Source organism: Molothrus ater, chromosome 9, assembly GCF_012460135.2.
Source record: "Molothrus ater isolate BHLD 08-10-18 breed brown headed cowbird chromosome 9, BPBGC_Mater_1.1, whole genome shotgun sequence".
NCBI classification, from domain to species: domain Eukaryota; kingdom Metazoa; phylum Chordata; class Aves; order Passeriformes; family Icteridae; genus Molothrus; species Molothrus ater.
Genome location: NC_050486.2, coordinates 27,757,130 through 27,784,137, shown reverse-complemented (window position 1 = coordinate 27,784,137; position 27,008 = coordinate 27,757,130). Strand labels below are relative to the sequence as shown.

Below are 27,008 nucleotides of genomic sequence, written 5' to 3'. Positions count from 1 at the left end.
AAGTGTTAATCCTACAGACAGAGAAGGTTATATTCACATACATGTGGCTGCTCCTAATACAGTAATTCAGGGTGTGAAAGAACTAGAACCTGGGAGAAGTCAGTGGAGCTGTGCCACTGTGCAAAGCCAGCTACACTTTCAGCATAAAGACAGATTAAATAGATTTCTTTTGTCGTGCTTCCCTCCAAGAGGTCTTCATTACGTTTTCTGTCCATCCTCGTAAATGTGAAAAATAGGTAATAAAATCTTTATCACCAGTCTCAGCCAGAATTAATAAACAGGGAAGTCACATTGATATCCTGACACATGGTGCCCCATCTCCTTCCACCAGTGCCCAAATGAAAGGCCAGGGTTTATTTCATTAGTGTGGTATTTCATGCTTGTTTCTGCTTTCAGAGCAGCAGCAAGGCCACATCCCTAAGTACTGGACTGCTGAGGTTGCTGCCTCCAGTGTTAGAAGAGCTGTGCCAAACACTCAGCTCCTGTAAATGGGCAGTTCTGTTATAGCAGATATATCACACGGACTCACTGCAGCTGCCTTTCCCTGTCATTAAAGAGTTACTGAGAAATTCCAAATCTGAACATTTGTGTACTGCCTGACATTTCAAATGCAGCATGCTGAGCTTCCACAAAAAGGACAGCACTTAACAAAAGACACAGTCTTTGTGTCCCATTACCTGTAGCATCCACAGCTTGTTCCTGAAGGAGCAATAACACAAACCAACTGCAAGAGCTCTAATCACCTTTATCATCTCAAGATGTGTCATCTCCCAGTGCACTGTGTCAGATTCCTCTTTGGGCTCTGATCCAGTAAAGCACTTCAGCACATGGGCAGTCCTGCCTGTCTCCAGCTGAGCTTCTTGCCTACTCGAAAGTCAGATGATGCCCCCCTGTGCTTGACTGGACTGGGGTACTGGAGTAAACTGGTGTCACTCCTCTGCAATCCTGGAGCAACACTGATTTGCATTAACTGGGAATGCTGCATGAGGATTGTGGACTAAGATCATCTGTCACTGCAGCAGCTATGTGACCTGCTATGACAAACTTTGACATTTACTTAGACAAGTTTTTACCTGTAATAATTTCAAGTGATATAAACCAACCGCAAATCATCTGCTGTGACAATGAACTAAACACTACTGCACAGCATGCAGTGATCTGCTAATACATCAAATGTATGACAACATATAGCACTAGACATTGCACTCCCCCAAGAACATTTCACAGCAGCAGAATAATTTCTCTCCACTCCAGTATAAAAGGCAGCCAGCAGGATGATAGCAAATGATGGCAGCTCTGCTTCTCATAAAAGGATCTTGGGGACTGCAAGGAGATTTGTGTATCTGCACTTCAGCAGCACAGCAATGTGGAAATGTTAAAGTTAGTAAAGCAAACTGACCTCAAATGAGAAGGGCAACAGATGTCAACCAGTATCACATGTCAGTAAACAGCAACAAGGCAGAGGGTACTTTTCTAAGCACTTTTGTGAAAGCATCGTGCGAGCAGCTACAGCCACATCTCAGCTGTGTGATCTCTACATGGTGGTGTTTGTGTGTGTGATTTAACTCCCACCAAGAGAGGAACTCCAGCCACATGGAAATGCTGTCCACTGGAGTCAGCTGAAAGAAAGTAGAAAGGTTTCTACATACTTGTTGTGGCTTGGAAAGTGAAAAAAGTCACACTCTCAAACTGATTGAAAGCTCATTCCGTGCTTGGCAGAGACAAACCAGCATTTATATTCCTCAGCTTTAATACAGAAGGATCATCCTTAGGGCAAAAGAGTAGTAGTGATTCATCTGCTTTTTACCCTCACTGCAAAGACTTCTGACAGTAAGGCCAAAATATGCTAACTAAAAAGGCACTCTTTGTACCATAAACACCAGGCCACAAGGAACTGGACAGTGGCCATTAAATCACTGCCTTTTCATTTCTCTCTCTCATCTATATTTCTCTCAAGATTTCTGGTAAGGAGGCAGCTGACTCTATACAAAAGCCAGAGGCATTGCCAGTATCTTGGTGGTTTCATGCATGCCATATTGAATCTAACTTTATAACACAAGGAATAAAAACCCACTCTCAACTAGGGAAAGCCATATTTCAGTGTCAAAACACCAAGGAAAGAGGTAAAGGGATGGAGTTCTACTGCCAAGTCACTGCCCTGAGGCCAGGCTTGGTTAGATGTAAATGTTCTCCATTTTACATAAAATAGTTTGGTTCTCAAAGTCTCTAAGAGAACCAACCAATGCCCACCTAGGAGAGCAGGAGCTTTTTACTTTGTGCCCAAGGATGGTCTCCACTAAACCTTTGGCTCAAACTCTACATGAGCAGATTTGGAGTTCTTGAAGAAAAGGAAGGCAAAGTCACAGCACCTTAACACACTCCTTGTGTACATCATGGTGCCTAAGAAAAACCATCTCCTTCCTCTGCCTTTCCAAAATCCTCTGATTAAGGGAACGGGAGAAAAAAACCAACATGGCAGGAAGGCCTTTGCTAAAAGGTGCATTAATTAGGTAAGGCAAGCCAAAGAAATGATTAATTTGCTGTTCTCCTTCAATATTATGTTTACACAAGTTGATTATAGCACTTAATTACTAATTCACCCTGCTCAAAAACAAGAGTGCTTTAAATTTTTAATGAGATGAGGGAAGGCAGCATTCCTGAACTCAACAGGGAGAAGTAATTTTATTTCCTCTTTTGATTTCCCAAGTTATTACCATTTCTAAGGAAAAACTTATCCCTTCCCTGATCTTCCACTCAGTCCTTGCTTTTGAAAATATGGAAATCACAGGACGCTTGCATGAATTTCAATCCATGGCCTGACAGGTGATGCTTTGGAAGAGGAATAGAGGATCAGATCATCAACTGCAGCACGTCCACTGAAATAAATGGAACAAAACTACACCAGAAACAGCCTGATCCAGAAATGGAAATGGCCTAACCCCCTCCAGTTCTGTCAGCACAAAAGTTGAATATGTCCCAGTACTATTTATGGGTGTTCTTATGAAAATGTTGTCTCTTCCCCATTGCCAGTTGGTCCATTACCAAGGTTGTAGACTAATTGTACTCAGGAACTTCTTTACATTCATGACTGTCTGTAACAATTTAATTGTTACAAGGCAAACACTCCTTGTGTCCTATGTTCTTCCTGGCTGATCTTTATAAAACTTGTGCTATCTGTGGGGTTTGTTATTTGATTTTTCCCTCGATGTTCTACCACTCATCCTGACCTAACTGAGAAGAGATGTCCATCAAATGAAGCAAAACTCAGCAGTGCAAACAAAATTCTTCCAGGCTCTGTTGGTACAGAGGAAATAATTTACTTGTGAGTAAATTATTTCCCTGCACCACCTTAACTTCAACTCCCACCATAGAGTCCACAGACTCTGAGCTAGGGGACCACGAGCCCCAAGGCTCCTGGGGCTCCTTCCAGGGCTGCAGACTGGACCCAGGGCATTCTTCACCTGCTCAGCTGCTAAACAATTTAGCTAATCCACATGAGATAATTACCTAACACCTCTTCCTATAGAATCCAGCTCATTTTCATGCACCTATGACCTGCTTTATAGAAACGATGAAAAAGCTTTTGCCTATCTTTTTGCAGGCTATACCATCAACTTGCTTAACAACCTAAACCAACAAAGGAAAGACTAAACCTCCCTTAAAAGTTAATTTGAGACCTGAAAAATCTTGTAGTCATGTAGATTCTAACTTCTAGTTCAGTGTTTCACACCAAAAATATTCACAGAAAGCTGATTACAGAGTTACCAACAAAATGCACTCTAGAAAATCAGAGTTTCTTCTCTCCCACGCTGGCCATAACAATGCCCCATGTGAATGCAGCATATCCAAAGTAAATCTGGTAATCTGGTTCCATACAGGTAATTTTATTAATTGCTTTAATATGCAATTAAGGAATAGTCAGTGGGCTGCAGGGTTTTATAAGGCAATAATCCTGTTCCCTGGTGTACAGCTCTGTCCCAAAGAGTGGGCTATCAAAAAAAAAAAAAAAAATTAGCTGGATGACTGCCAAATCAAACAGCACCTTCTTCCCATTTTCAATTACGTACGAGTGAGGCAGAGTAACGAGGATATACTGGAAACTTTGACATTTATTTATTGAACATTTTACTGAGAAGGAATTGCTGGCTGGCTAAACCGGAAACTATATTTTTACTATAGAAACAATCCCACAGAAAAGCAGGATCCTGCTGCTCAGCATGAAAGGAATGGCTAGAACCAATAAATTGACCCACCTAAGCCAGCAATGTTAAGGTTATTTCATTCAATAGAGCACATATTTCAAAAATCCAAACCCCAAAAATACAGTCTATTTCACAAATCTTTATGCCACGCTGTTTTACACAGCACTGTCTGCTGGGGCCCAGCCAGGCTGGGTTAGAGCTCCCACAAAACCACTCAGAGAAAAAGTGTGCAGCATCTGTAGGGGCAAATGAAAAGATAAACCAAGAAGAAATTCAGAGGATTTTCTCTCCTTTCTGGAGTTTCTAGAGACAAAATAACCAAGAGATGAAATGGGGAAGAACTCACCACACTGTGTGTTTTTTTTCTTTTTGGATAGACCAATTGTTTTACCACAGAGGAGAAAAATGCAGGGAGAGTAAATGAAGAGGAAAATAGGGAAGTCAACATTCTTTGAAGCAACAACATATGGTGACCAGGCCTGAGAGATGGAGGTTATAAATCTTCCCTTGATAGAATTACCTAAAGATGAAATTGCAGCTTCAAGGGGCTTGAACTTTTCAGTCCACACTAGGAGCTTGCAAATTAACCTGTTTGGTCACAGCTTTTGCATTAACCTTCATTTCCAAGGCTTCTCTGTAAAGGCTCAGTATACTGAGAATTTTGGTGCCAAAACTGGTGTTGTCAGTAGAAAGCACAAAAAACTTTGCACAAATCACTTGAAATATGAAGAAAAATATGTGAAAATTAAGAATTAGAACAAAATGCTGAATTGTTCAAAGAGCTGCAATATGGGAAAGGAGGAGACAGGAGGCATGTTGCTGCATGTTCCTTTATGAGAATAAACTTATTTAGGGATACCAAAGGATAAAGGAAAAGCTCTTTAGTGTACAAGCCACCATGACCCACTGCTCAAAACAGGTCAGGGAGAGGTTCCTGCTGTCCCATGTGGGGTGGGTGCATCAACAGCCATGTGTGGTGACTGCCTGCTTGTCCTTGGAAAAACCATCCTCTGAAGCAGCTGCTTCCCCATCTGCAAACCCCAGTGATGGGGCACCACAGGACCAAGCACCAGGACTGTGCAGAAGGATGAGAATACAGCAACCAGCACAGCCACAGAGCTACCCCAGGAAATACCACCCAATTCCAACACCTTTCTGACCTGTGCAGGTAAATAAAACCTAACTATGACTACTCCAGAAAGTCACCACAGAGTTGGCTCTTCCCTCGGTGACCCACCTTGTCTTCCCTCTGCTGAAAAGGATGTCCTGGGGGATTTTGAGGACCTTGCCTTTGTGTCCAGATTCTGAGTGAGGCAGCTGTTCCGACCTGGCTGCCCCATGCTTGAAATACCTACAGGATGCACATTCCACCAAATTTGGCATCCCTGGTGGGCAGCAGCCAGAGCTCTTGTCAGCAGAGCATGGTAAAGATGGGCTAAGATTAACAGAAGTGATTTGGAGGGATCCAGATTTGGGTGCTACTTCTAAGCTGTCCTAAAACTGCTTGAGTTTTAGAAAGTGGAGAACAGCCAACCCATAAAAACCAGGGAGCTTTTAAACGTTTTGATTCTGACATCGAGTGGAAATGTCCAAAAATTGTTCTGAGAAATGTGACCAGTGACTGGGAAAAATACAGTAAAAAATCCCTTTCAAAAAACCATAGACATAAGGAGAGAGGTTATTGTAAAAAACCCACAGCTCTCTCCTTTACTATTACACTGAGCAAACAAAGAGCTTTGCAAAACACAGTAATTAAGCACAAACCATCTATTAGAGGAGAGGTAATAACCTGTATTTGCAAAATCTACAAAGATGCTGAATGTTTGCAGCACCTCTAAGAAAGAGTTGTTTTGGAAGATGTGTTACAAAAATAAATGTCAGAGAGGTTATTGGACTGCAGTGGTAGATACACATTTGCACTTCCCCGACCCTAAAATAAATTTATTCAATTTCACCTTTGTGATCCCATGTAGCTAAACGATTTTAAAAATATTCATATCTGTTCTGACATTACTGATGTTCTTCTGAAATATTTTTATATATAAGGGCAGGGTTAAAAACTAAAGGTAAGTGGATACACAAAAATTGTATAAAACACAACACAGAAAACTTCACAGCATTGGATTTTTCCAATGCTGATAAAAACAGACTTAATAAAATCAGTTTTGAGATGTTCAGTTATTGTACAGTAGTGAAAAACATCCTAGACTTGGAATGAAATATGTATTTGAAGGCAGAAGATTAACAGAAGAGTAAGAATTGAATATGAAGTCCTGTTACCAAAAGTTGCTACTGAAATTACATTTATCAAAATAAGGCCTCCTTACAAGCACTAGAATTATTACACACAGATATGTATGTTGCACTGTGTATTTCCTGCAGTGGGATTCATTTTAATGGAAACATTCTTATGAAAGGAAACTTCTCTTTGTGCTAACCTACCCAGCTCTGTAGAATATTCCCATTTGGAGAAGTGCCAAGCACAGCCCAGCTCTTCAGCTTATGCTGAGCTGTTTATTGATTCCAGTGGAACTGCACCAATTTAACCAGGTCAAGGAGCTGACCTCCCTATTCACAAAATATCTCCAGATAAGCTTTTGTGCAAAATTTCATCTACAAATATCTGTCCCTGATGTTATAAAGCAAAATGCAACAAATGTATTAGGGACCATCCTGATAAATCATTTTGTCCAAATGCATTTTGCTCTACAGTGTCCTTGTGCAGCATGAGGAGAGGACATGGCTTATGGGATTGCCAGGTGGGAAAACAGGCATGATTTGGGACAGTCAGACCCTTCTTTGGGTTTCTGATGGCACTGTTGTTTGTATATATGCAGCTAAGCTATGCTTTGACTGATCCACCAAAAGTAAAAGCCTCACTGCTACTTTTTGAGCTGTTAATGGACTGAAATAACATGAATGAACATGCAGTTCCATCCTCATTATTAATTCTGCATTCACTGGGGCAGGACAGGAGCTAAGATGTGTTATTTTTAATGGCATAAATAATGCTATGTTGCTTCTTATGTTTAACATCCCTCAATATGAAGGAAGGAAAGTAGGACAAATGTACCTGAGATGAAAGTGTGACCTTCCGCAGGATCAGGGCCTTACCAAATTCCCTGTTTTGTCTGTAAAATTACATGGGCTAACTTCATACACAGCAGCTTCTATGCATGTCCCCACACATGTCCAAAGGCAAATGAATCCTCAACACACATAAATAATATCTGGAGTTAAACAGAGGGTGGAGAGAAAGCAATGCTGGATCTTGTCTGCCTGTGCAGAATGGACAAACTTTTCCACTTGGATTTAGGTGTGTGCGTGGTGCCAGAAGTCAAGGTGTAAGACACATTAAAACTGAACAGAAAATGACATAAAATCAGGTACTGCATACCTGGATAGATGCAAAATCCCCAGAAGCACAAGCTCCAAGAATAGCAGCACCCACCAAAACAGACTCCACTTCTTTGGACAGCACAACAGGTTTGCCTGCAGAGGGAAGAGCCAGGTCTCTGTTAGAGAACACAGCAGCACCAGCAGCTCCACAAATAATTTTAAAAAAATAGACAAAAAAGGAATCAAAAACCATTATTCAAAACCCCATTCAGAGCTACATTCTGCTGTAGGTTAATGTAAATTTCTCTGATCTGTGGTTCCAGGCTCCAAGGAAAGTGCAGCATTTAAATAAAACCATTTTAGCAAAATATTAATGCAGAACCTAAAGCACACAAAAACCAACCCCCCAGATCTTTGACACTGGCTATTTATCTCATTCAAAGGGCTTGGTATAAACCTGTTACCCACACCCTCCAAACCCACGTGCCTATTAAAAGTTGACCTGGAGGGGAAAACAAGGCGGTCTCCTTTTTGTTTCTTTTGCAACAAACAAAAAAAGACTGTTTGTGTTTGGTTTTGAACATACAGCCAACAAAGCCAGCCTGGTTTTGCTGGAAGACATGAAAACATGAGTAGTAAACTTTCTCAAGCTATATATGAAATAATAAGAGAAATCTTGTCTTCCAATTTGTGCAAGATACTGGAAAACAAAATTAAAACACTGGAAAAACAAGCAAACAAAATTCTAAGTAGAATAATTCTAAAGTAGAATTAAATATTAGTGTTTCATCACCCATGGGTACTACTGAGAACATACTTTCCCTTGGTTTATGCAGAATTTTCTGAGACCCGTTTCACTAGTGTAAAGAAAAGCAGGAAAAAGCTAAAAAAACAAACAAAAACTAGACTTTCTTAATTCCCCTGAAAAATCTAAACCAAGAGCAGAAATCTAAATACTTTTCTAGCTACACTTCAGATGCTTATCCTCACTAAACTGAAAACTTTAATATTCCTGCAGTATTTGGCATGTGTCTGCATTTCCAGTACTGAGATAACGTCATTCAGTGAATGATGATGCAAACACAGGGGTGGGAGCAGGGATTCCTGCTCAGAACCGTCTCCACCATATTATACCCAAAAAATGCTGCTCCTGAGAGCCAGCAGTAAGATTAGAAGGAGCTGAAATTTGTGTGAAGTCCTAAAATCAGCCACAAACAACCTCCATAGAGGAGAAAGGAAAAACACCCCACTTTGCAAAATAAAATTATTGATGTAAAAAAGCAAATTCACCTCCCACCAGGCTTTCAGTTAGTTGATGCAAAGCTTGCCCTGTCACCTGAGCATTCCTGCAGCTCAGCTGAAGCACAGCTCAGAACTTGGGTCAGCTTGGAACAGCAAATCTCAAGCTCAGAGCTCTGTGGCTCATTGCCAGGCGTCAGTGAGCAATTTTCAGCATGCTCTAAAATTTACTGCCCATTTCCCGCACGGTCAGAATGAATACGGAATTCTTACCAGGCAAACAAAAAGATCAAGATACTTTTTAAGTGGCCTGTGGAATTATCTATTGGATGTCTGCATGGCTGAGTCATGGGCATTTGTTGCTAACAATAATATATTCAGATTTTTTTCTTTTCAGGAAAGAATGGGGGATTGATCCTGGAATGTTAGTTATTTTATCTGATAGGCTCTAATGAGTTCAACATAACCAAGAGCATTTCAGTCAGATGAACTCTGACATCCCTTGTCAGTCACTGATTTTACAAATGGGGGAGAACTCCAGACTGCAAAAAGGCCTTTTTGTACTGAATTGTACTTGGCCATTAGTTACAGTCAAAGAACTTGTGATTACATTTTAATCAGAATACCTTTTCACAGATCTTTTCTTTTACACATCACCACCCAGCAGCCCAACTCTACATGTAGCTGAAATTCACCTAAAGTATGTATTTTGGAAGGAAAGGCACGGACTTTACAACATTTTTCACAAAGCATCACTTTGAGTACAATATATTTAGTGAATTTTAAGGTCAAGAGGCATTATGTTTTTTGCTTGTCCATCAAGGTTATAAAGCGTGTTTTGATTGATGTCAGATCTCCAGACCAAACTCCCCAAATTTGGGCCTTAAACTTCATTTACGACACCTTAACGGATCTTAATTTGAAATAAACACAAAACACACATCACTCAATGTTTCTCTGAAGTCCTTTACACTAAATTTTGTTATTTTTTCCACATTTTTGAAGTATATTCAACTGACTCGCAGGTGTACAGAGATGGCCAACACACACAGGCTGAAGGGAGACCAAAAACACCATGGAGTGAAACACCATGGAGTTCCTCTTGTAGTGAAACACACAACCAGGGCCTTCCACCCACCAGGAATTCTACAAAACCAAGGGCAACACCTTGCAGGAGCAAGGATCCAGATGTTGTCCCCTAAACCACGTCAGTGACACAGGCATGGAAGCAATTCAGGAAAGAATTGTTCTGTAGGATGGATGCAATGCCCAGCATGAGCAGGAAGTGTCACAAGTCAAATAGGGTGAAGCCAAAGAAGGAACATTTCATTGCACACTTTTTTGGTCATGCAACAAAATACAGCTCTATATGAAGTCTTTATTTTTCCAAAGATGAAGTACTTATACACCTAAAAAAAAAGTATTTCCATTCCTTTCCATGCACTTCCCCAAGCTCACCAGTAATGTCAGCATGCATCTGCACAAAGAGAGGGTTCTTGCTCAGCCCACCACACAGGAACAGCGTGGAGATCTCATGTCCTGCAGCCTGCATCGCCTCCAAGATGTGTCTTGTTCCTAACTTCAAAAGGGGGCAAAAAACAGAACCAGGTGAACACAGGAGAGCAGCCAGAACAGTAACACACCTGCATGGCAAAGGCATCCCCCCCGAAACCTTCTCTTGACTTTGTGAAACAGCATCTGAAAATCCAGCTCAGTAAAGAGGTTTCAATTCTGAAGCCAAACAGCAAAACAGAACAAAAAGAGAACAGCAAATAAAAAACTGTTTTCTGTCTTTTCAGCAAAAAAGGAAAACCTGAGGAATTTTGAATTGGCTTAACTATTTCTCTTGGCCTTTGCCCTATGCAAAATAAAATGTTCCACTTCATGGCTGGATTAATTGAAACATCTCAAATGCAGGAATATTTTAAACTTTTCATTTACAGTCTCCATTCTGAGAAACTCAAATCAGAATGGCACAAGCAAATGCTTTGCCATTTAAAAAAAATTTTTTTTTTCTTTTTGTTCACTCTGCTTCCCTCCCCACTGAAGTCAACCTTCTCCCTGTTTCCCTCTTGCAAGAATATTTTACATTTCTTTAACAAACTATTTGACCAAAATCAATTCCCAGCTCTATATAATACCTTGGAGGTTAAGTTTGGAGCTCATATTTGAAAAAATGTCAAATTCAAGGCAAAATGCTGCCCAGGCTGACTCTGGGTAGGCAGATTCCCCACAATCTGGTCAGAGTTTTCATAAACTGTTATTTAAGTTTTCTTTAGACCATGCTGCAGTTCATTAAGAGGACAGCAGCTGTAACAAACCCCTCTTCAAATAAAAGCTACTGAAAATTGAACTTGCAGAGCTCCACCAGGCTGGAGATGTCCACAGTGAATGCCCAGCACTATTCTGGACAGGCCTTCAAATGTATTTTGATTTTTAGACAAGCAGTTCAGAGGAACCTGAGCAGCCCCAGCCCCAGCTGACTAAATCCATTGCTTCCCTATTGACACAGAGGACTGGTCTCCAAATTGCACAGCCATGATTTTGATTATGGAAAAATCAACTGCTCCAAAAGGAGCCTGCCTGCTCAGAACAGGCTGGACAGCCACAATTACATCTCTGATCATGTTCTCATCTGGCCAACTGTTGCATTGCATTTTGCAGTGAATAGTTAAAAGGAGATTCTCTTTCACTGCTTCTGAAATTCAAATTTATTAACAACTTCTCTCACAACATACACACGTCAAAGACCCTGAGAAAGAACATGCTGTGAAAATTATTTTGTGTTTACCTGCCTGGAAAATTGTATTCACACAGCAATTTAAATTAAAGCCAGACTTATTTCACTGTGGGTGGGGGGGGAACTAATTTAATCCTGGGTTGGAGAAAATGCAAATTGAGGGGCTTCAAATGCAAATTTTATATAAAAAGGAAAAAGCATCTCCTGCTGAAAAGAAAACCAGAGATTAACATTCTGTGGGCAGGCCTACACTTTGTACAAGATTTTTACATAGGTTTAAAGTTTATCTTCCACCCATTGAAGACAGCTAATGGTACAAGATTACTACAACTGTTTCCTTCAATAAAAGTGAAGCTAAAATTGGGAGTGAAAATTTGATTTCCTAGGTATCCTATTAGCAATTAGTAAATATATAGAGTCAAAACCAATGCTTTCTGTCTACTTTTTAGTTACTGTTTTAATAATGCTTTGGGGAAAAAATAATTTCCCTTAACTTATAGTGATAAGAAAACTACAATATGTCCTTTTTATATTAAATCAGCTCAATCAGCTCTCCAAAAGATATGCAGCTGCTGAGTTTACTGCTCAAGACGGTATTTGTGTTTTACAATCAAGTTTGAGCTGTATCATATAATGAGATAATAGGTGACTTTCCCAGGATTTCCAGCAGAGAAGGTTTCCACTTCGTTAGCACGAGATAATCACAGGGCACCTGTTCCAGACTGGGAAGTTCCTTTCAGGGGCAGGATCAGTCCCTGGCATTGTTGAACCTCTCCTCCACTTTATTCTTTCAATGGTGGGATTATACTGAAGCATCAGGTATAACCCAGTCACATTCATCTGCAAAAGGCTCCAAACTCACAACAATGAATCCCAGGCTGGGGTTAAGTTCTCCTTATTTGCTGAAGAGGGAGGGTTAACACATGAGATGAACAATTCCCAATAAATTTACAGCAGCCGCCCACCCTCTCCATCCCAGATGGCTGACCCAGCCTAGAAAAGTTGTTGTTTAACCAGGAGAGGAGTTTGGAAGTTTTCCAGCTGAACAGAGTTTTGTCAGGAAAACTCCCCAATTCATCAGACTGTTCATGTTTTGCAAAAACACCTCAAGTTCAACAAACTTTAAAAAAAATAAAAATAAAGAAAGGACAGAAAGGATGTTAAAGGAATGTGGATTTCAGTCACCAGAGGGCTGGGGACAGCACGTCCCATTGGAAACACCCTGGGCCAGGCTTTCCAAACCACTTCTGTGAGCCAGGGTTTCACCTCAAAACAGAAATTCTTGTGAACTGGAAATCCTGGGTTCAACAGAAAATCAGGGCAGAACAAAAAGAATTCCGAGAAATTCCCCATCCCTGGTGCTGGCAAACAGCAGGGACATTTCCCAGCCTCCCTGTCCTGCCCAGCCAGGGCCACAGGCTGGGACTGCTCCCCTTGGGGCAGGGACACAGATGTGCCCTGCTGGCACTGAAGCACAGCCCTGGCACAGAGCTCTGCCTCACCCAGCGGGCAGGGAGGGCACAGCCACGGATTTGGGAACAATCTGAAGCTGAGGCTTTTCAGGGCAGCACAGAGCCCTTTGTACAACTGCCAGAGCTTTTCTCCCCCTCTCTCAGCCTCCCTCAGGACAGCTGGGATGTGAACACTGCTCCTTGTGCTGTCAGCCTCCTCCCTCACATCTGCACCAGAGGCAAAAGCTCCACGTACAGAATTGCCACAAATTGACAGGATTTTTTAGGGGAACATCTTCCCCCACAGTCTGCTGATTATCCTCCAGTTGGGAGTGGTCACCAACGTGGGTGAACAGTATCTTGCTCCTTTAAGAAGCCCATTAAGTGAATTCATGTATTATTAGAAATCTGATTAGCAGAAGGGAATGATCAGTCTGCACAGAACAATTCATTTCTTCTTTTATGCACTAAAAATGTCTTACAGCAATGGCTTGGATCGTGGCCAGGTAGATAAGGGCAAGTTCATCCAGACCCCGAGACAATGTTAGTCCAACAACCTGTGCAAAGATCAAAAGGAAGATGTAAAAATCCAGCCAAAGTAAAACTCTATTATTCTCTATGGTTTCTTGTTGTAACAAGTTTTAAGTGCTAATTCCAAGCCATACTCCTGTGAGCTGTACACATAATGTTATGTTAAACATGTTATTCCTGATCTGGGGAAGAGCCACATAAATTATCCTTGCCCTTGTGAAGAAATAAAGAACAAACAGCATATTGTATGGGATTAGAGATAGATTAACTCTGACAGTTTTATGTTATGACTCAGATATTGCTCGTGAATGTATTTAATGTAATAATATGAAAATGCTATTACATAAAAATAACTTTTTAAAAGCATTTCTCCCCCTCCCTCCCAAGCACCCTAACACTAAAACACAATTAATAATTAAATACTACATCTTAACCTCCTTTACTCTGGCATAAATCAATACTGCACTGTAGTTACTCTGGATTAATATCAGGCAAGACCTGAACATAGACAGAATTGTGACAGAAAAAATGGGTTGCTATTACCAGTATTTGCATACAGCCATCATAGCAAGGAAATTCTGATTTTGCTGCAGCATGTAATTCTTTCATAAAATAATGGAGGTATTATTAGGACCCAAAAATATATAGGCCTTTTTTTTTAAAATGTTTCCCTCATTTGTGGCTTAAAGCATGCAGCACAGCTTTTGCCTTTCCTATCTCAGCCTTAAATACAGCAGATTTTGGTGCTGGTGAGCAGCTTGAGAGGCTCACTTCAAGGACAATTTGCCATTTTGAAGGAGATATTTGCATTAATCACCAGGTATTTTGATATCACCAGCTTATACTCTTATGACACCCTTCTGTTACAGTTCTGCACAGCCCTGGCTTGTGAGTGAGCTGATCTACCACTGTAAATTCAAGGAAGAGGAACACCCAAACTCTGGAAGTTGGGCTGAAAAGCTGTCTAAATCAACCACCTATGGTGAGAATATTTAATTCCTTTCCCAGACAGGTTTACCCAAATTTCTCTTGAAATTCATTGCAACAAATTGTAAGATTTGTTATCTCACAGATGAGATAAGAGCAGCAAGAGCTGTGAAATGTGATTCCTAGGAAAGGTACCTGCACACACAGAACATTCCTCAAGTTTTTAGAAAATTAATGTGGCTGTAGTGATACCTCAAGTATAATAATCTCTGGTTTTCTACTGAAACATCAGCAATGCAGCAAGAAACCCAAATCGTTTGGGACAGTGTAAATAGCTAAGGAGGAGTACTCTCAAAATTGAAGAAAAGCTCCTTCCAAAATGCTTTTTTTTTTCTTTTTACCCTGTATTGACCTTTTTGCAAAGACAGGCTGTTTCTTACCATGCCCTTTAGTGTCAGATCTGTTAAGGGAGATCTGTTACCATGGAAATCTGGCCAAACATGTAAATCAACAGTGAGGAAACCCACAGGCAAAGATTTCTTAATCAGATCCAGGTGACTGTTCAAGTATGTATATATACTGTGAGCACTGCAAGAAAAACAAGTTGGAAAAAGAGGGGGGAGGTTATTCCTCAAACATAAAACATTTGTACCACTACCAAATGCAGAATCCCCACTAAAGAACAGTAAAACCCCACTGCCTGCCAAGGCCATGGCACTGCAAGGATATCTCTGTGCACGTGGGCTCAACAGGCCATCAGAATTCCTTAATTTCCTGGGATGAGGGGAGATAATGTGACCTTGAGCTTGTCCAATGACTCCTAAGAGTCCCCAGAGCTGTTTGAGATTTGGGGGCTGCTGCTGCTCCTCTCCCACAGCTGAGGGAGGAGTAAGGAGGATTCCAGACAGAAATGAAAACCAAATTCCTTTGCAAATGTTTAAAAATTTCTCTGATTAATCAATAGCTGGATGTACAGCTTTCCTTTTTTAAACCATAATTATTTCAGTGTGTGTTATGATTAAAATGCAGCACTAAGGGTGGAGGAGAGAAAGTGAGTGGCTGCTGTTTTAGGGAGGAGCCCAACATGGGCCTAAATATGATTGTATCTAAGTTCAGATGCTACACCCAACTCCACAATATCCAACAGACATTTTTCCTGGACTTAAGACTAATGGTGAATTCTTCAGTGCCTTGGCTTGCAATGACTCTAGTGACATTCCATTTAAAAAATGTTGCAATTACACTCAGAATATTTTTTTCAAACACTCATCCTATCACAAACAAACCCATAGATATTTTCCAACTCCTTGGAAACCTCCAAGCAGGGCATTTAATTCTAGACATGTGGGTCAATAATAGCATCTAACCCTAATTACAATTGATTAGTCATTGTCTCATCCACTGCAGACCCAAACAGTGATATTCATTTAGCCTCTACATGTATATTCAATCATGCACTAATGAGATCCCTAAGGGAATTTGGCATATGCTTTACTAGTTTGACTTCTGACCCACTAGCAGCTGTATATTTATACTTTGCATTCAACCATTCAGCTGCATGTTTTTTCAATTATACCTTACCATGTGTACATTATCAGAGGATATCATTCAAAATGAAGTACACTTGGAAGACATTAAAATAACTAATTTACATCATTATTCACGTCCTTTAAATGTGCTTTATGTGTCTTCCTGGACCCGAATTATGATAATTTGGAGGTCACCATCATTTCTTTCCTGTTCTTGTAAAAGTGGCCTTGTTTTCTCCATCCCTAAAGCAGTACATGCTAAGGATAAAGTAGTTTTAATTCCAGTCTCAATCATGGCTTGACTGTTGGGAAGGATAAAAAAGGAAAGCTTCACTCAACCACCAGACATCCCAGCCTCTCTCTCCTCTCCTCTCCATCCTGGTTGATTGCTCTCACAAGGATTAGTCATTTGTGCAGCTCTGTCAGAACACAAGGACTTGAACAAAAGGAGGCTGAAGTTGAGACAAATATGCTTAAGATCCACGTAACCTTGGAATTACACATTTTCCCACACCTTTTTACATTTTATTTTTTCCTAAATATAGATAAGGCTTCAAGGCACTACGTTTGGACTGAGTGACCAGCAAAATCCCTCCAACACCTGCCAGAGCTTGTTTTACCACCTTTGTGTTTAACACAGTGTAACACCATCACCTCCTGGAGCTTTTTCTACTCAGTTCTCTGTGAAAGTATCAGTGGCAGCTGCCTCTGACCTGCAGAGCTGAGCATGAGCTGTTGCCATGAAAAAGGAACTGTGCTGAAAGTGGAGGATAAGAAATCAATGCAAGGCTGCCCAGAGCTGTGATCATACGTGGGACACAATTTCAGAAAGCAACCAGAGGTTGGTATTTAAGCTGAAAGATGCCAGCAGGTATCTTTCAGGGAAAAAAAAATCCTAAATTTTTTGATTTCTAAATTAAAAAAAAAGGCTCTAAACCATCTAGAGGCACAGAGAACTGCCAAATATGATTCTTATATTCTGCTAGAAAGATGCCAGAATTGCTGGTGGATGTTGTGTGTGTCACTTCAATGCTTTATTTTCAGGAGACATCTCTTTAGATGGGGAAATGGCATTGAGATCTATAGGAAAGGGAATTCTGCCCTAAAACAGCACCTCACCAAGTGCCAAAGGACACAAACTTTGTTGCTAGTTAGACACTTTCCTTCTCTATCAGATTAGAAATGCTCATTGTAGAAAACAGAATTATTTAAACTTTAGAGCAAAATGGATCATATTATCTCTTTTAATTTCCTACTCTAATCTACCTGAACAGGATTTAAAAGAGCAGTGATGACTAAATGTCAGACCTACACAATATGTAGAATGAGGAGCAAAAGTGATAAGATCACAGCAATTTCTGCAACTCACTGAACTGCCTGAAAAACCCCAAGTTTTGGTGCTCACACACTGCGCCCATCAGATAGACCAAATGCTACATTTAAATAGTCCAGAAAATCCTTGTGTAATTCAACTCTCTCCACTTCCAGTAAAAGAAGGGTAAAAAAGAACCCAGGAATAGGAACTGGGAGGGTTGCACAAGCCTGGCCTTCAGCAGCAGTGGTCAGAGCTGCTTGTCTGAGCCTCTCACACCCTCCCGAGTCACCACAAATCTCTGCAGTGGTGCTACAACAGCTGGAAATCTGCTCTGTGGGAAATCTGTGGGGCAAAGGAGAGTTTGCACAGGGAAACTCCCCAGATCAGCTGCTCAGCAGGGACCTGCCATTCCATAGCTGCCTCTCAGCAGCCTCAGGAGAAAGGGAGGACAGGTTTGGGGAGGCAGAAGGAGGTGAGAGCAAGCAAGAGGCATGGATTTGTGACCTCTGATGTTCCTTATTTAATGATCCAGACATGCATGTGCTTAACTCTTCATCACACCCAGCATGGGAAGGAAAGACAATATGGAACTGCACACCAAAGTATGGAATCCTCATTTGGTTTCCCCTCCATGGCTATCTGCAGTGGCTGAATCAAATTCCTACAGCCACACAGAGAGTACCCTCAAACATAATAAACCAAAATTTTCTGATCTGTTCTGCTGAGAATCCCAGTGAAATAATTTATCATCACAAATAATCCTCCAAAAAAAGGTACCATGTTTGAAGGGAGCCTACAAGAAAGATGAAGAGAGACAATTACAAGGGCCAGGAGTGACAGCACAAGGGGGAATGGTTTCACAGTGCCAGAGGGCAGGGATGGGTGGGATATTGGGAAGGAATTGTTCCCTGTAAGGGTGGGGAGGCCCTGGACAGGCTGCTCAGAGAAGCTGGGCCTGTCCCTGGATCCCTGGAAGTGTCCAGGGCCGGGATGGACAGGGCTTGGAGCAGCCTGGACTAGTGGGAGATGTCCCTGCCCATGGCAGGGGTGGGACTGGGTGGGCTCTAAGGTCCCTCCCAACTCACACCCTTCTGTGATTCTGGGATTATTTTTATTCTGCGTATATGACTTAATGTAGGTAAACACATAATCCAGAGTTTTAGCCAACAGCAGCTGCTACTTGTACCCAGGATAAGGCTGAATTTTGGGGAATCATGGAAAAATAAGAAAAAAACAAATAAGAAAAAAAAGAGTTCAAATTTCAAAGTTCCTGATTTTTGTTCATTCAAATGAAATTCTTTAAATTTAAGAAATATTTGAGAAGGACAGGGAGACAGAAGATGAGAGAATTAATACAAGACTTGCTTAGTAAATTTGTAGCAATACCAATGTTTCATTAGGAGAGTGATACCTGGAAAGCATTACAAAAATACCATTGAGCAAATTAACTTAGTAAAATATTATCACTCTTTTTATAAAGTATTACAACTCTTACTATGAGTGCTATTCTCCACCATGTTACTAACTGCAGGAGACTCAAATACAAAGTTATGGCACCATACCCTTGGATAATATGGGATTCTACTGCCAGTATTCTGAGTTTAGTGTCCTGTTCACATCACATTCTCAGTTTTTGCACTGTGGCATTGTTTGTGGTCAGTCAGTTTGGTATCAGACCCAGCAGACACAAGTAGGCTACTCCATAGGCATTCTTCCAGCACACACAAAAAAAAAAAGGTTTATCCTGGCATTACAGACTAAACTGTTTGTCTTATGCTCATGCTTCAAATGGGGGCACTGGAAAAATGGCCTGGAAGCCAGAATTTTGAAAAAGACCCAGTTCAATCTTTATTCCAAACATACACAGATGCATTTATTTCCTGATTTCCTTTTCCAAAGAGCAACAAAGAGAATTCTAGGAAGCATGAATCTGTTTCATATTGAATGAAGTCCAATGCATTTCTGGGAATCCTGGTCAAGTTCTTAACAAACAAGTAAGGCAGTGGGCCCTGCAAGGCAAGGAAGGGTCATCCAGAGAAACCAGGTAGAGCTTTATCTCCCCAGGGAGGACTGAAAATATCTCTGTATCAGCATGTGCTTAATCCATCCATCAGGACTGGCCCTGCCTCTCAGACCAGAGGGAGAAACTGAAGGGAAAATGCCAAGTTTGCTGGGTTTTTTCTTTAATCTAAGGAGGAAAAAGACATTTAAGAGAATCACATGTTCATCCAACGTGCCCAGCTGTTCAGCTAAGACCTCTCTGGGACTGATGTGAACCATCTCAGAATGAATCCAAGCCAAAAAAGCTTGAGGAAGTCCAGGCCTGACAGAAGTGTCTGAACTGTCTTCATCCACTTCTAAAGCAGAACAAGCTCAAATTCCACATCACACACAGCCTCTTGTTCAAGGAATCCTGGAGCTACCTCCAAGTCCCCCCTCCATTTAAAGCTTTGTCTGAAAATTCATCCTGTGTTTCTCTGTTCTATTTGTGCTGCCAAGCAGGAGTTTCTCATACAGTGGCTACACCTTCCTTTAGATGACTGTTTCAAAAATACTGAATAATATATTCCTAATTAAGCTATGTCCCATTCTTGGAGCTTAATTATTTCTCCTACAAATTTAGATCTATTGCTAGCCCAAGGCATGGAGATCTGCTGAACAGACTCTGGGTTGGTGCTATAGAATCAAGAAATACCTTGGGCTCGATAGAAAAGCAAAAAGTTAACAAGATTACTTAGATGTGCCACAGGTATCTGAGGGGAGTTTAAACCTTACATTTGTGAGCAATCACCTGGAAAGTCTTTGTAAATAGTTCCAGCCTGCTATCAGACTGTTATTCCCCTGAGTGAGAGTGAGGACACTGCTGGGAATACAGTGTGCATCAGTCTGTGAGGCAGGTATGTGATAAAGGAATAAAACACTGACCTGGCTTCAGCCTTGGCCTCCAATTCTGGGAAGGCGACGTGGCCTCGCACCACATGATCGATCTGAAAAAGACAAAAGCAACATTTTGAGGATGATTACATCTTGAAAATTCAATCCTGGAAAAGGAAAGATTTAAATAAGACAAGAGAGCTTCTCAATTACTCATGAAGTGTTAAATCCTAGTCCTAGCAAAGCCAATGGCAAAACTCCCACTGAAATTCAGGATTTGGCATATAAACAGTAAGAAAAACAACCAACTTTGCACCAAACCCAGGCCAAATGCTAAGCATGCAGCTCCTCAGTCAGGAGATTAAGGTGAAAGAATGGCTTTTTTCCTGTCCAACACCCCCTGCATGTCCTCTAGTCTGTCCCATTCTGCATGGATATCCTCATTGGAATTCTACCAGAAGCATCTTCTTGGCCCAAATCCCTGCATCATCTTTCTCTATCACACTGTTATGATAAAACAAAAGGTGTGTTGTCATCCTGATAGATGCCTCATGCATTCATTGCAGGAAACAAAATGTATGCCCTGAGAAGCAATTATTGCTATAAAAGAAGATCAATATAAGCTCCGTCTTATGCTGAATTTATAAATCAGATTGTCCTTTCCCTCCAGAGTGGTTACCATTACTCACAAAACAAAGTATCAGGTAGAATAATATGGGCTTTTAAGGCAATATTTCAGCAGGTTTTGTGGCCTCTTGGTAATATCCCATCAGAGGTGACAGTAAAAGCTAAGGAGGCAAAACTACAGCTACTCAAGAGCACTGAGTATATTTGGCAGTACTTATTGACAGCAAATCACACTGGTATTTTATCTTGACAGCATGAGTCTAGTCCTGAACCACATAATGAAGCATAGACATGTGAACACAGCAAAGAAAATAATGCATGTCTGTTCTCCCTGAGATCAGCATCAAAGACAGAGGCCAAATGTGTGCATGCACCAGAAACACAGCTCAGGCCTGAATTCTGCAATCCTGCAGAATCTCTTCAGAACACAGGGGCAGCTCATAAATTCAGAAATAAATCTATAAATAAACATCATATATAGGTGTCTGCTCTGAAAACACTGTTACACAGAACTGCTACAGGAGTTACAAAGTTTGCCCTTAATTCAAGCCATGGCCACATGAGGGATGCATCTAGAAACCCTTTTCTGTTATTTTTATTTCACATTTTGCAATGATGTCATGCCATCCTTTGTCTCCATTTTGCAATATATTTCTTCTTATAAATTTTGAAAATGTAGTGTAAAACCCCACTGAATATACAAATAAAGAACTTGCAGAATAAGGGACTTCTTAATTCTTCATTTGGACTCTATCTAAAACAGGTTTCAAAATCCAGCTGATTCCTTTTGCAGCTGTATCCCAAAAAATTGAGCTTTTTAAAGGGATCAACTTTACTTTTAAGAAGTTTGATCAGACTGTTCAAATTTTATGGAAATAATTCACTTTGGGGTGTTGATCAAGGAATGGAAAGAATCCTAAACAGGTCCTTTTTTTGTTTGTTTGTTTTCAGAAAACTTTAGGCGTGAGAAAGCAGGAGCTTTGAAATGACAGAGATAATAAATGCAATGTACCCTGCACAGTGCACATGGCTGTGTCTCCTCCCATGGCTCCCTGTGTGTCTTCTGTTCACACCACCTCAAGAAAACCACAGGGGATATTCCAAGAGTGTTTTAATGAGACATTTTCCCTAATATTCCTAACAGTACTTCAAGCTCACTTTTGTTGTGGGTCCTAACAAGACTGTTCATTTTCCCCAGCAATTTCTTTAATGATTCAGGAACACCTTGTTCTCTGGTACAAGAAAGGAAAGGAATTTTAAAATCATCTTTTTCAAATGCCTTAACTCTCATTGTACATTTTAAGTGTGGAACCACTGTGAGCCAGCCAAGAACAACTACTGACTGCCTGTATCCTGTCTGGAACTTAGATAAGTGTATTTACCTGTTCAGAATTAAGCATACAGAAACTTCCTTCTCAAAAGTGTTCTTGCAAAGCAGCACACAAGATTTGCTATTTTCCTTGAAAAGTGGTAATGTTATGAGCATTCATTTATTATTTTATATGGACATTATTTAATTTTATGTCTGGTTGTAGCAGTTATTTGTAAAATGGGACACTTTTTGGTCCTAGCCCAATCTTTGCCTGAAAAAATTAAAGCACACATATCCCACTTGCTGCAAAAGCAATTATTAAAAATTATTATTAATTATTAATTTAAAAGTTTTTAGCCACAAGGCTAAGGATGGGCTGGAGGTGGGGTGGGAAGCCAGGCTGCAGGAGGAGGAATGACTGCAGCTGTGACACAGAGGAACGTCAGGAGAGAGCACAGGAGGGATCCCAGTCACAGCTCAGCCTGGGGTGTGTCTGGGCTTCCTGATCCAGGAGGATTTCTGCTTCTCATTCAGTGACTGTTCCATATGGAATGTTTAAATGCAGCAATGCCCCAGTGCATTTCCTGGCCGTGTACTCCCATCTCCAGGCTTGTAAAGAGATGGGTGGTGCTGAGTCAGGAGTGATCACAGCTGCAGTTTGTGACAGACCAAACCCACCTGCACTTGGGGCTTTGCAGGGACACCCACAGGCCTGGAGCTCTCTCCTGCAGCCTCTCCAGAGGCCCCTGCAGCTCAGCCCTGAGGGCAGCCAGAGTGTCCTAAGGTTGGGCAAGGTGACACTGATGCCTCAGGTTTTAGCTTTTATATTTTTCAGATTCTGTACTACTTTAGTGTGCAGTTCTGAGCTTCATGTTAAGGGATGGTGAACTCTCTGCACAGAGCAGGGAGAGAAAACAATTCCTGCTCTAGCTGGGGACCAAGGACAAATGATCCAAATCTCAGCCCCAAGAGCACAAACACCGTGGGCTGGAGAGAGAAAAACAAGCAGGGTGGGACTGCATGGGCTAAAGCTGGAATGGGACAATGAACTGCAAGATGCAAATGGAGCAGAACTTATAAAAATGTACCCCATGACAGGCCATCCATTTTGTGACCATTTTGGTTCATCTTGGGTGTAGCCCTGGCTGGGCTCTTGTGCTGCCCAAGGTGGATCCATTGAGGCCTTTTAATAAATCCCTGCTTTAGTCTTTAATTCTGTCTATTCTCTGTTCTAGGGCAGCTTTCACAAAGCATCAACACAAGGAGATCCAGAAACCCCAGGGTTAAGCAGTCACCAAGGACTTGCTGACACTTTTGGACTCAAGCCTAAATACTGATGTGTACAAGCAGCCTTTCTTTAAATTTGATATGTTTTACTTCTGACCGTCTTCCTGTAAATACAAAAATTCATTTTTTAGTGAACTCTGCTTAGCTTTAATTTTTATTGGTAAATTAAATTAACCTAGTGCTGTTAGATTCTTTGTATTCAGGGAAACAACTGAGGTGATGGAATAATATGTTATCATGTTACTGTTCTGTCCCTATATCTTTCATTTATGCTCATCAATGAACACAACTGATCTATATAATACAATATGTATCATTTGCTTCACCTCAAAGTCTGTGTCAGCCTCCTGCTAAAGCAAAGAATGAAGCCAATTTGCCTGTAAGGTAGTTACAGTAATCATCACCACCACCATAAAAGGAAAACATACCCTGTACATAATCCCCTATCTCTATGCAAATTAGTATTACATAACAGACATAACGCTCATCTAATTGTTAACTGCTTTCAGCAGCCTGGTACATCCCATGATCTTATGGAGGTGTTTCAGGTCTGAATTGCCAGTCTCCAAACACTCACCAGTTTTCCTGTTGCACTCTGGCCTCCCTCATTCAACCACAGTCCAGGTACCATGGCAGAGAAATATGGTCCCCAAACACCAGGCACAAAAATGGGGGTTTCACTGACCTGGGAAAGCAATAGAAAGCTTTAGTGAATCCAAGTGCTTGTCAAAGTAGGAACTTCACAATTAAAGCTTGGCAGATATCAGAGTCCAATACTGAGACAATTCCTGCTTCTCCACTGGAATTACCAATAGAAGTGGAGGTGTACAGGTAGAAATTTACTCCAAAAAAACATGGAAAAATGTTTCCCCCTGTTTACATAATTTTTAGATGACACGACACAGCCCACAACCCACTCATCTCCACTGAGAGAACAGCAGGGCCTGGCCAAACAGCAAGTAAGAAATTTCAGGAATAGGAGCTGTATTTTACAGAGAGAGGGAAACTGCCTCATTTCTCCAGAAAAAAAGGCCTTATTTAGAGTGACAAGTGGGATACAACACTCTGCTCGATTGGCATGAGCAAACACAGGCACTGTAATCAGCCACAGGAGTTTCCAGAGCATCCATCCTGTACATTTGGAGAGCCCAGAATGAGGAGGGAATCCTGCTGGCAGAGGACAGTGATGTCCCTTGAGAGCCGCCATCAGCTCCATGCTGGCAGTGGAAGCCCAAACTCCACTTGGGCTCTCACAACAGTGCCAGGAGAGCTGGGTGCCTCAGGTGCAGGCTGCACACCTGGGCTGGGATCTGCTTGGCTTCAGCAGCAAACATGTCTGAGTAAAAACCAGATTCTGCCCCTCACTTAGGCTTAGCTTTACACAAACCACTCCTAGCTGTGAGGGCAGATCAGGCAGGTATCTGAGCAGTGCTCCACCACTCACACACCAATATCCCCAGCACAGTGACAGCCTGGCCCCTGCACTCCCTGCTTTTGTGGTTAGACCACTCAGGATGTGGGAGACACTGGTTCATTTCCTTTCTCTCCTTCAGAAGATGCAAATTACCAGTTTATAAGGGTGGAGGGCATTTATCTTCCTCTTGCAAAGTGGTTTCACTTTCAGTAGACCAGACAGACTTTCTAGACTTCCCTCCTGGTTCAGCAGATCACTGTCCAGTCTAGCAAGCAAAGCCAGCACACACCAGGAACTGGGATGGTGGGATTTGGGTCCCAGGACTTGCTCCAAAGACTAATTGTGAATTCCCCACTGGTTGAACATGGAATTCTTGCAGCAGGGGCTGGAGGACACAGGCCATCCATGCCTTGCCAGGCTTCTCTTGGAAGCAGGATCCATGTTTTCTCTTCCACACTCAAGTGAGACACAGCTGTGACTTCACTGGGAAAAGAGAACAGCACTGCAGTCCTACACCATCCCATGATTTATGCTGCACTTCCCACTGATGATGGCTAAATCTGCAACTGTTGTTTTCTAGAAGGTGGGAACTACTAGCAGAGAAGGATATAAGAGAATTAGTTCCCTAACAAAATCAGTCTGTGTGTTTCCAACGCTGAAGAGCAAAAAGAGAGGTCTTAGTCAATGGGACAGTGGGGTGTTTTGTATTTAGACCTTGCTCTTCAATAGCAAAATTCTAGACCCATTGAAGGATGCTCAAGGTTTGCTGTTGAATTCAAGAAAGCCTGGACTTCACATCAAAACAGTTTTGAGAATAATTAAAAATTCAGGCCTGTTCCTGTTAAACTTGATGCACATTCTCTCTATATTTAAACAGGCTGAACTTTAAAGGCAGTTTTTACTAGCCAGTAGGGAATATGCTCCAAGATGCAGTTTACTGGCATTTGTGCATCACACATGTTTAGTAAATACAGCAGCAGGGAGGTTTCTGCACAAACAATAGTCTGCTCAAGCCATAAACTTACAGTACAGCTGATTCTTGTCAGGAAGTTAAGTAGGAAAACAAAACAACAAAAAATTGTTTTTCAAAATACATCACCCCAGTGTCAAGAAATGTTGATTTCTCTCAGGAAAGCATCTAACAAATTTGGGAATTCCGCTTGGTTCTCCCTTATCAGCTCTGATGCCCTGACTTACTTTCCCTACAGATGTATGTGTACACATGTGTCTGTGTGTCTGTGCAAGATTTTGGCTGACTAAACACATTAAAGAGCAAGAATAGCTGCACTGAATTTACAAAGGCATTTATGACTCCAAGTGGACGAAGCTACGTCAAAAACATTGCAAAGACATTTGGTTTTGTTTTGTTTTCTCTTAAAACTACAAATTAATACAGCTTTGAGTTTTCATCACCTCAATGGGGCAAGCCTTCTTTTATGATTTCAATAACAAAATGAAGCACAACAAAAAGCAAATCCTAAAACAAGCTGATTTTTAGACCAATTCCACTTCACTGACCTTACTGAGAACACAGCATGTGGTGAAAGTTCCCAGTCAGTATCTGCTCTGAGCTGGTGATGGAAGCATGGGGAGAACCCAAACATCCCAACTCACTCCCACCCTACAGCCACGGACACAGCAGTGTCCCAGGAGGTGACAAGGTACATTTAGGGCAGAAGGGGCCTGGGGTTTTGAAGGCTTATCTCAAAATATTTGTGATGCAGAGATCTTTGCAGGGTTCTGCAGTCTGCTGAAGGAAAAATCTGGTTATGGCAAAGGGATCAAGCTTCAAATCCAACTGCTGTATCACCTGAAAAAAACAAGTAGCCAAAGGACATTAAAGGCATCAAGATGCTTTATGAAATCAGGGGAAAGTCTCAACAGCCAGAAGGACAATAGAGTTTATAAAATAAAATACAAACCCCACACCTTTTTCCTGTAATTAGTCTACCATTTACCAAATTCTCCTGTAAAAATGTTTAGATTCATTAAAAGACCAAATTCTCCCTGCAGCCAGTACTTCTGGCTTTGTGTTTTGGACACTCACAGGAATTTAGGACAGGATATTTCCATGCTGGCTCTTCTCACATTACACTAAGACCTTCCTATCCTCTTACTACCAAAGTACCATTTGTACACATTCCAGCAAACTTTCAACACATGAACAGAGCAAACGAGGGCGTTGGGAATTGCCACACTGATGAATAAAGCCAGCAGGGCA

General features: G+C 41.3%; 1 protein-coding gene across 3 annotated transcripts in view; it reads right to left on the bottom strand.

The window, feature by feature from the left end:
• Positions 1-27,008, bottom strand: part of FGGY (FGGY carbohydrate kinase domain containing) — a 128,091-nt gene that overhangs the window by 18,817 nt on the left and 82,266 nt on the right. For all 3 annotated transcript variants that reach the window (XM_036388009.1, XM_036388008.2, XM_036388010.1), the window contains 6 exons: positions 23,951-24,058; positions 20,199-20,260; positions 14,870-15,017; positions 13,454-13,528; positions 10,239-10,359; positions 7,600-7,694 (listed from right to left, as the gene is read on the bottom strand). In XM_036388009.1, the coding sequence (XP_036243902.1) occupies positions 7,600-7,694; positions 10,239-10,359; positions 13,454-13,528; positions 14,870-15,017; positions 20,199-20,260; positions 23,951-24,058 (609 nt within the window). The remainder of the gene's footprint in view (positions 1-7,599; positions 7,695-10,238; positions 10,360-13,453; positions 13,529-14,869; positions 15,018-20,198; positions 20,261-23,950; positions 24,059-27,008) is intronic.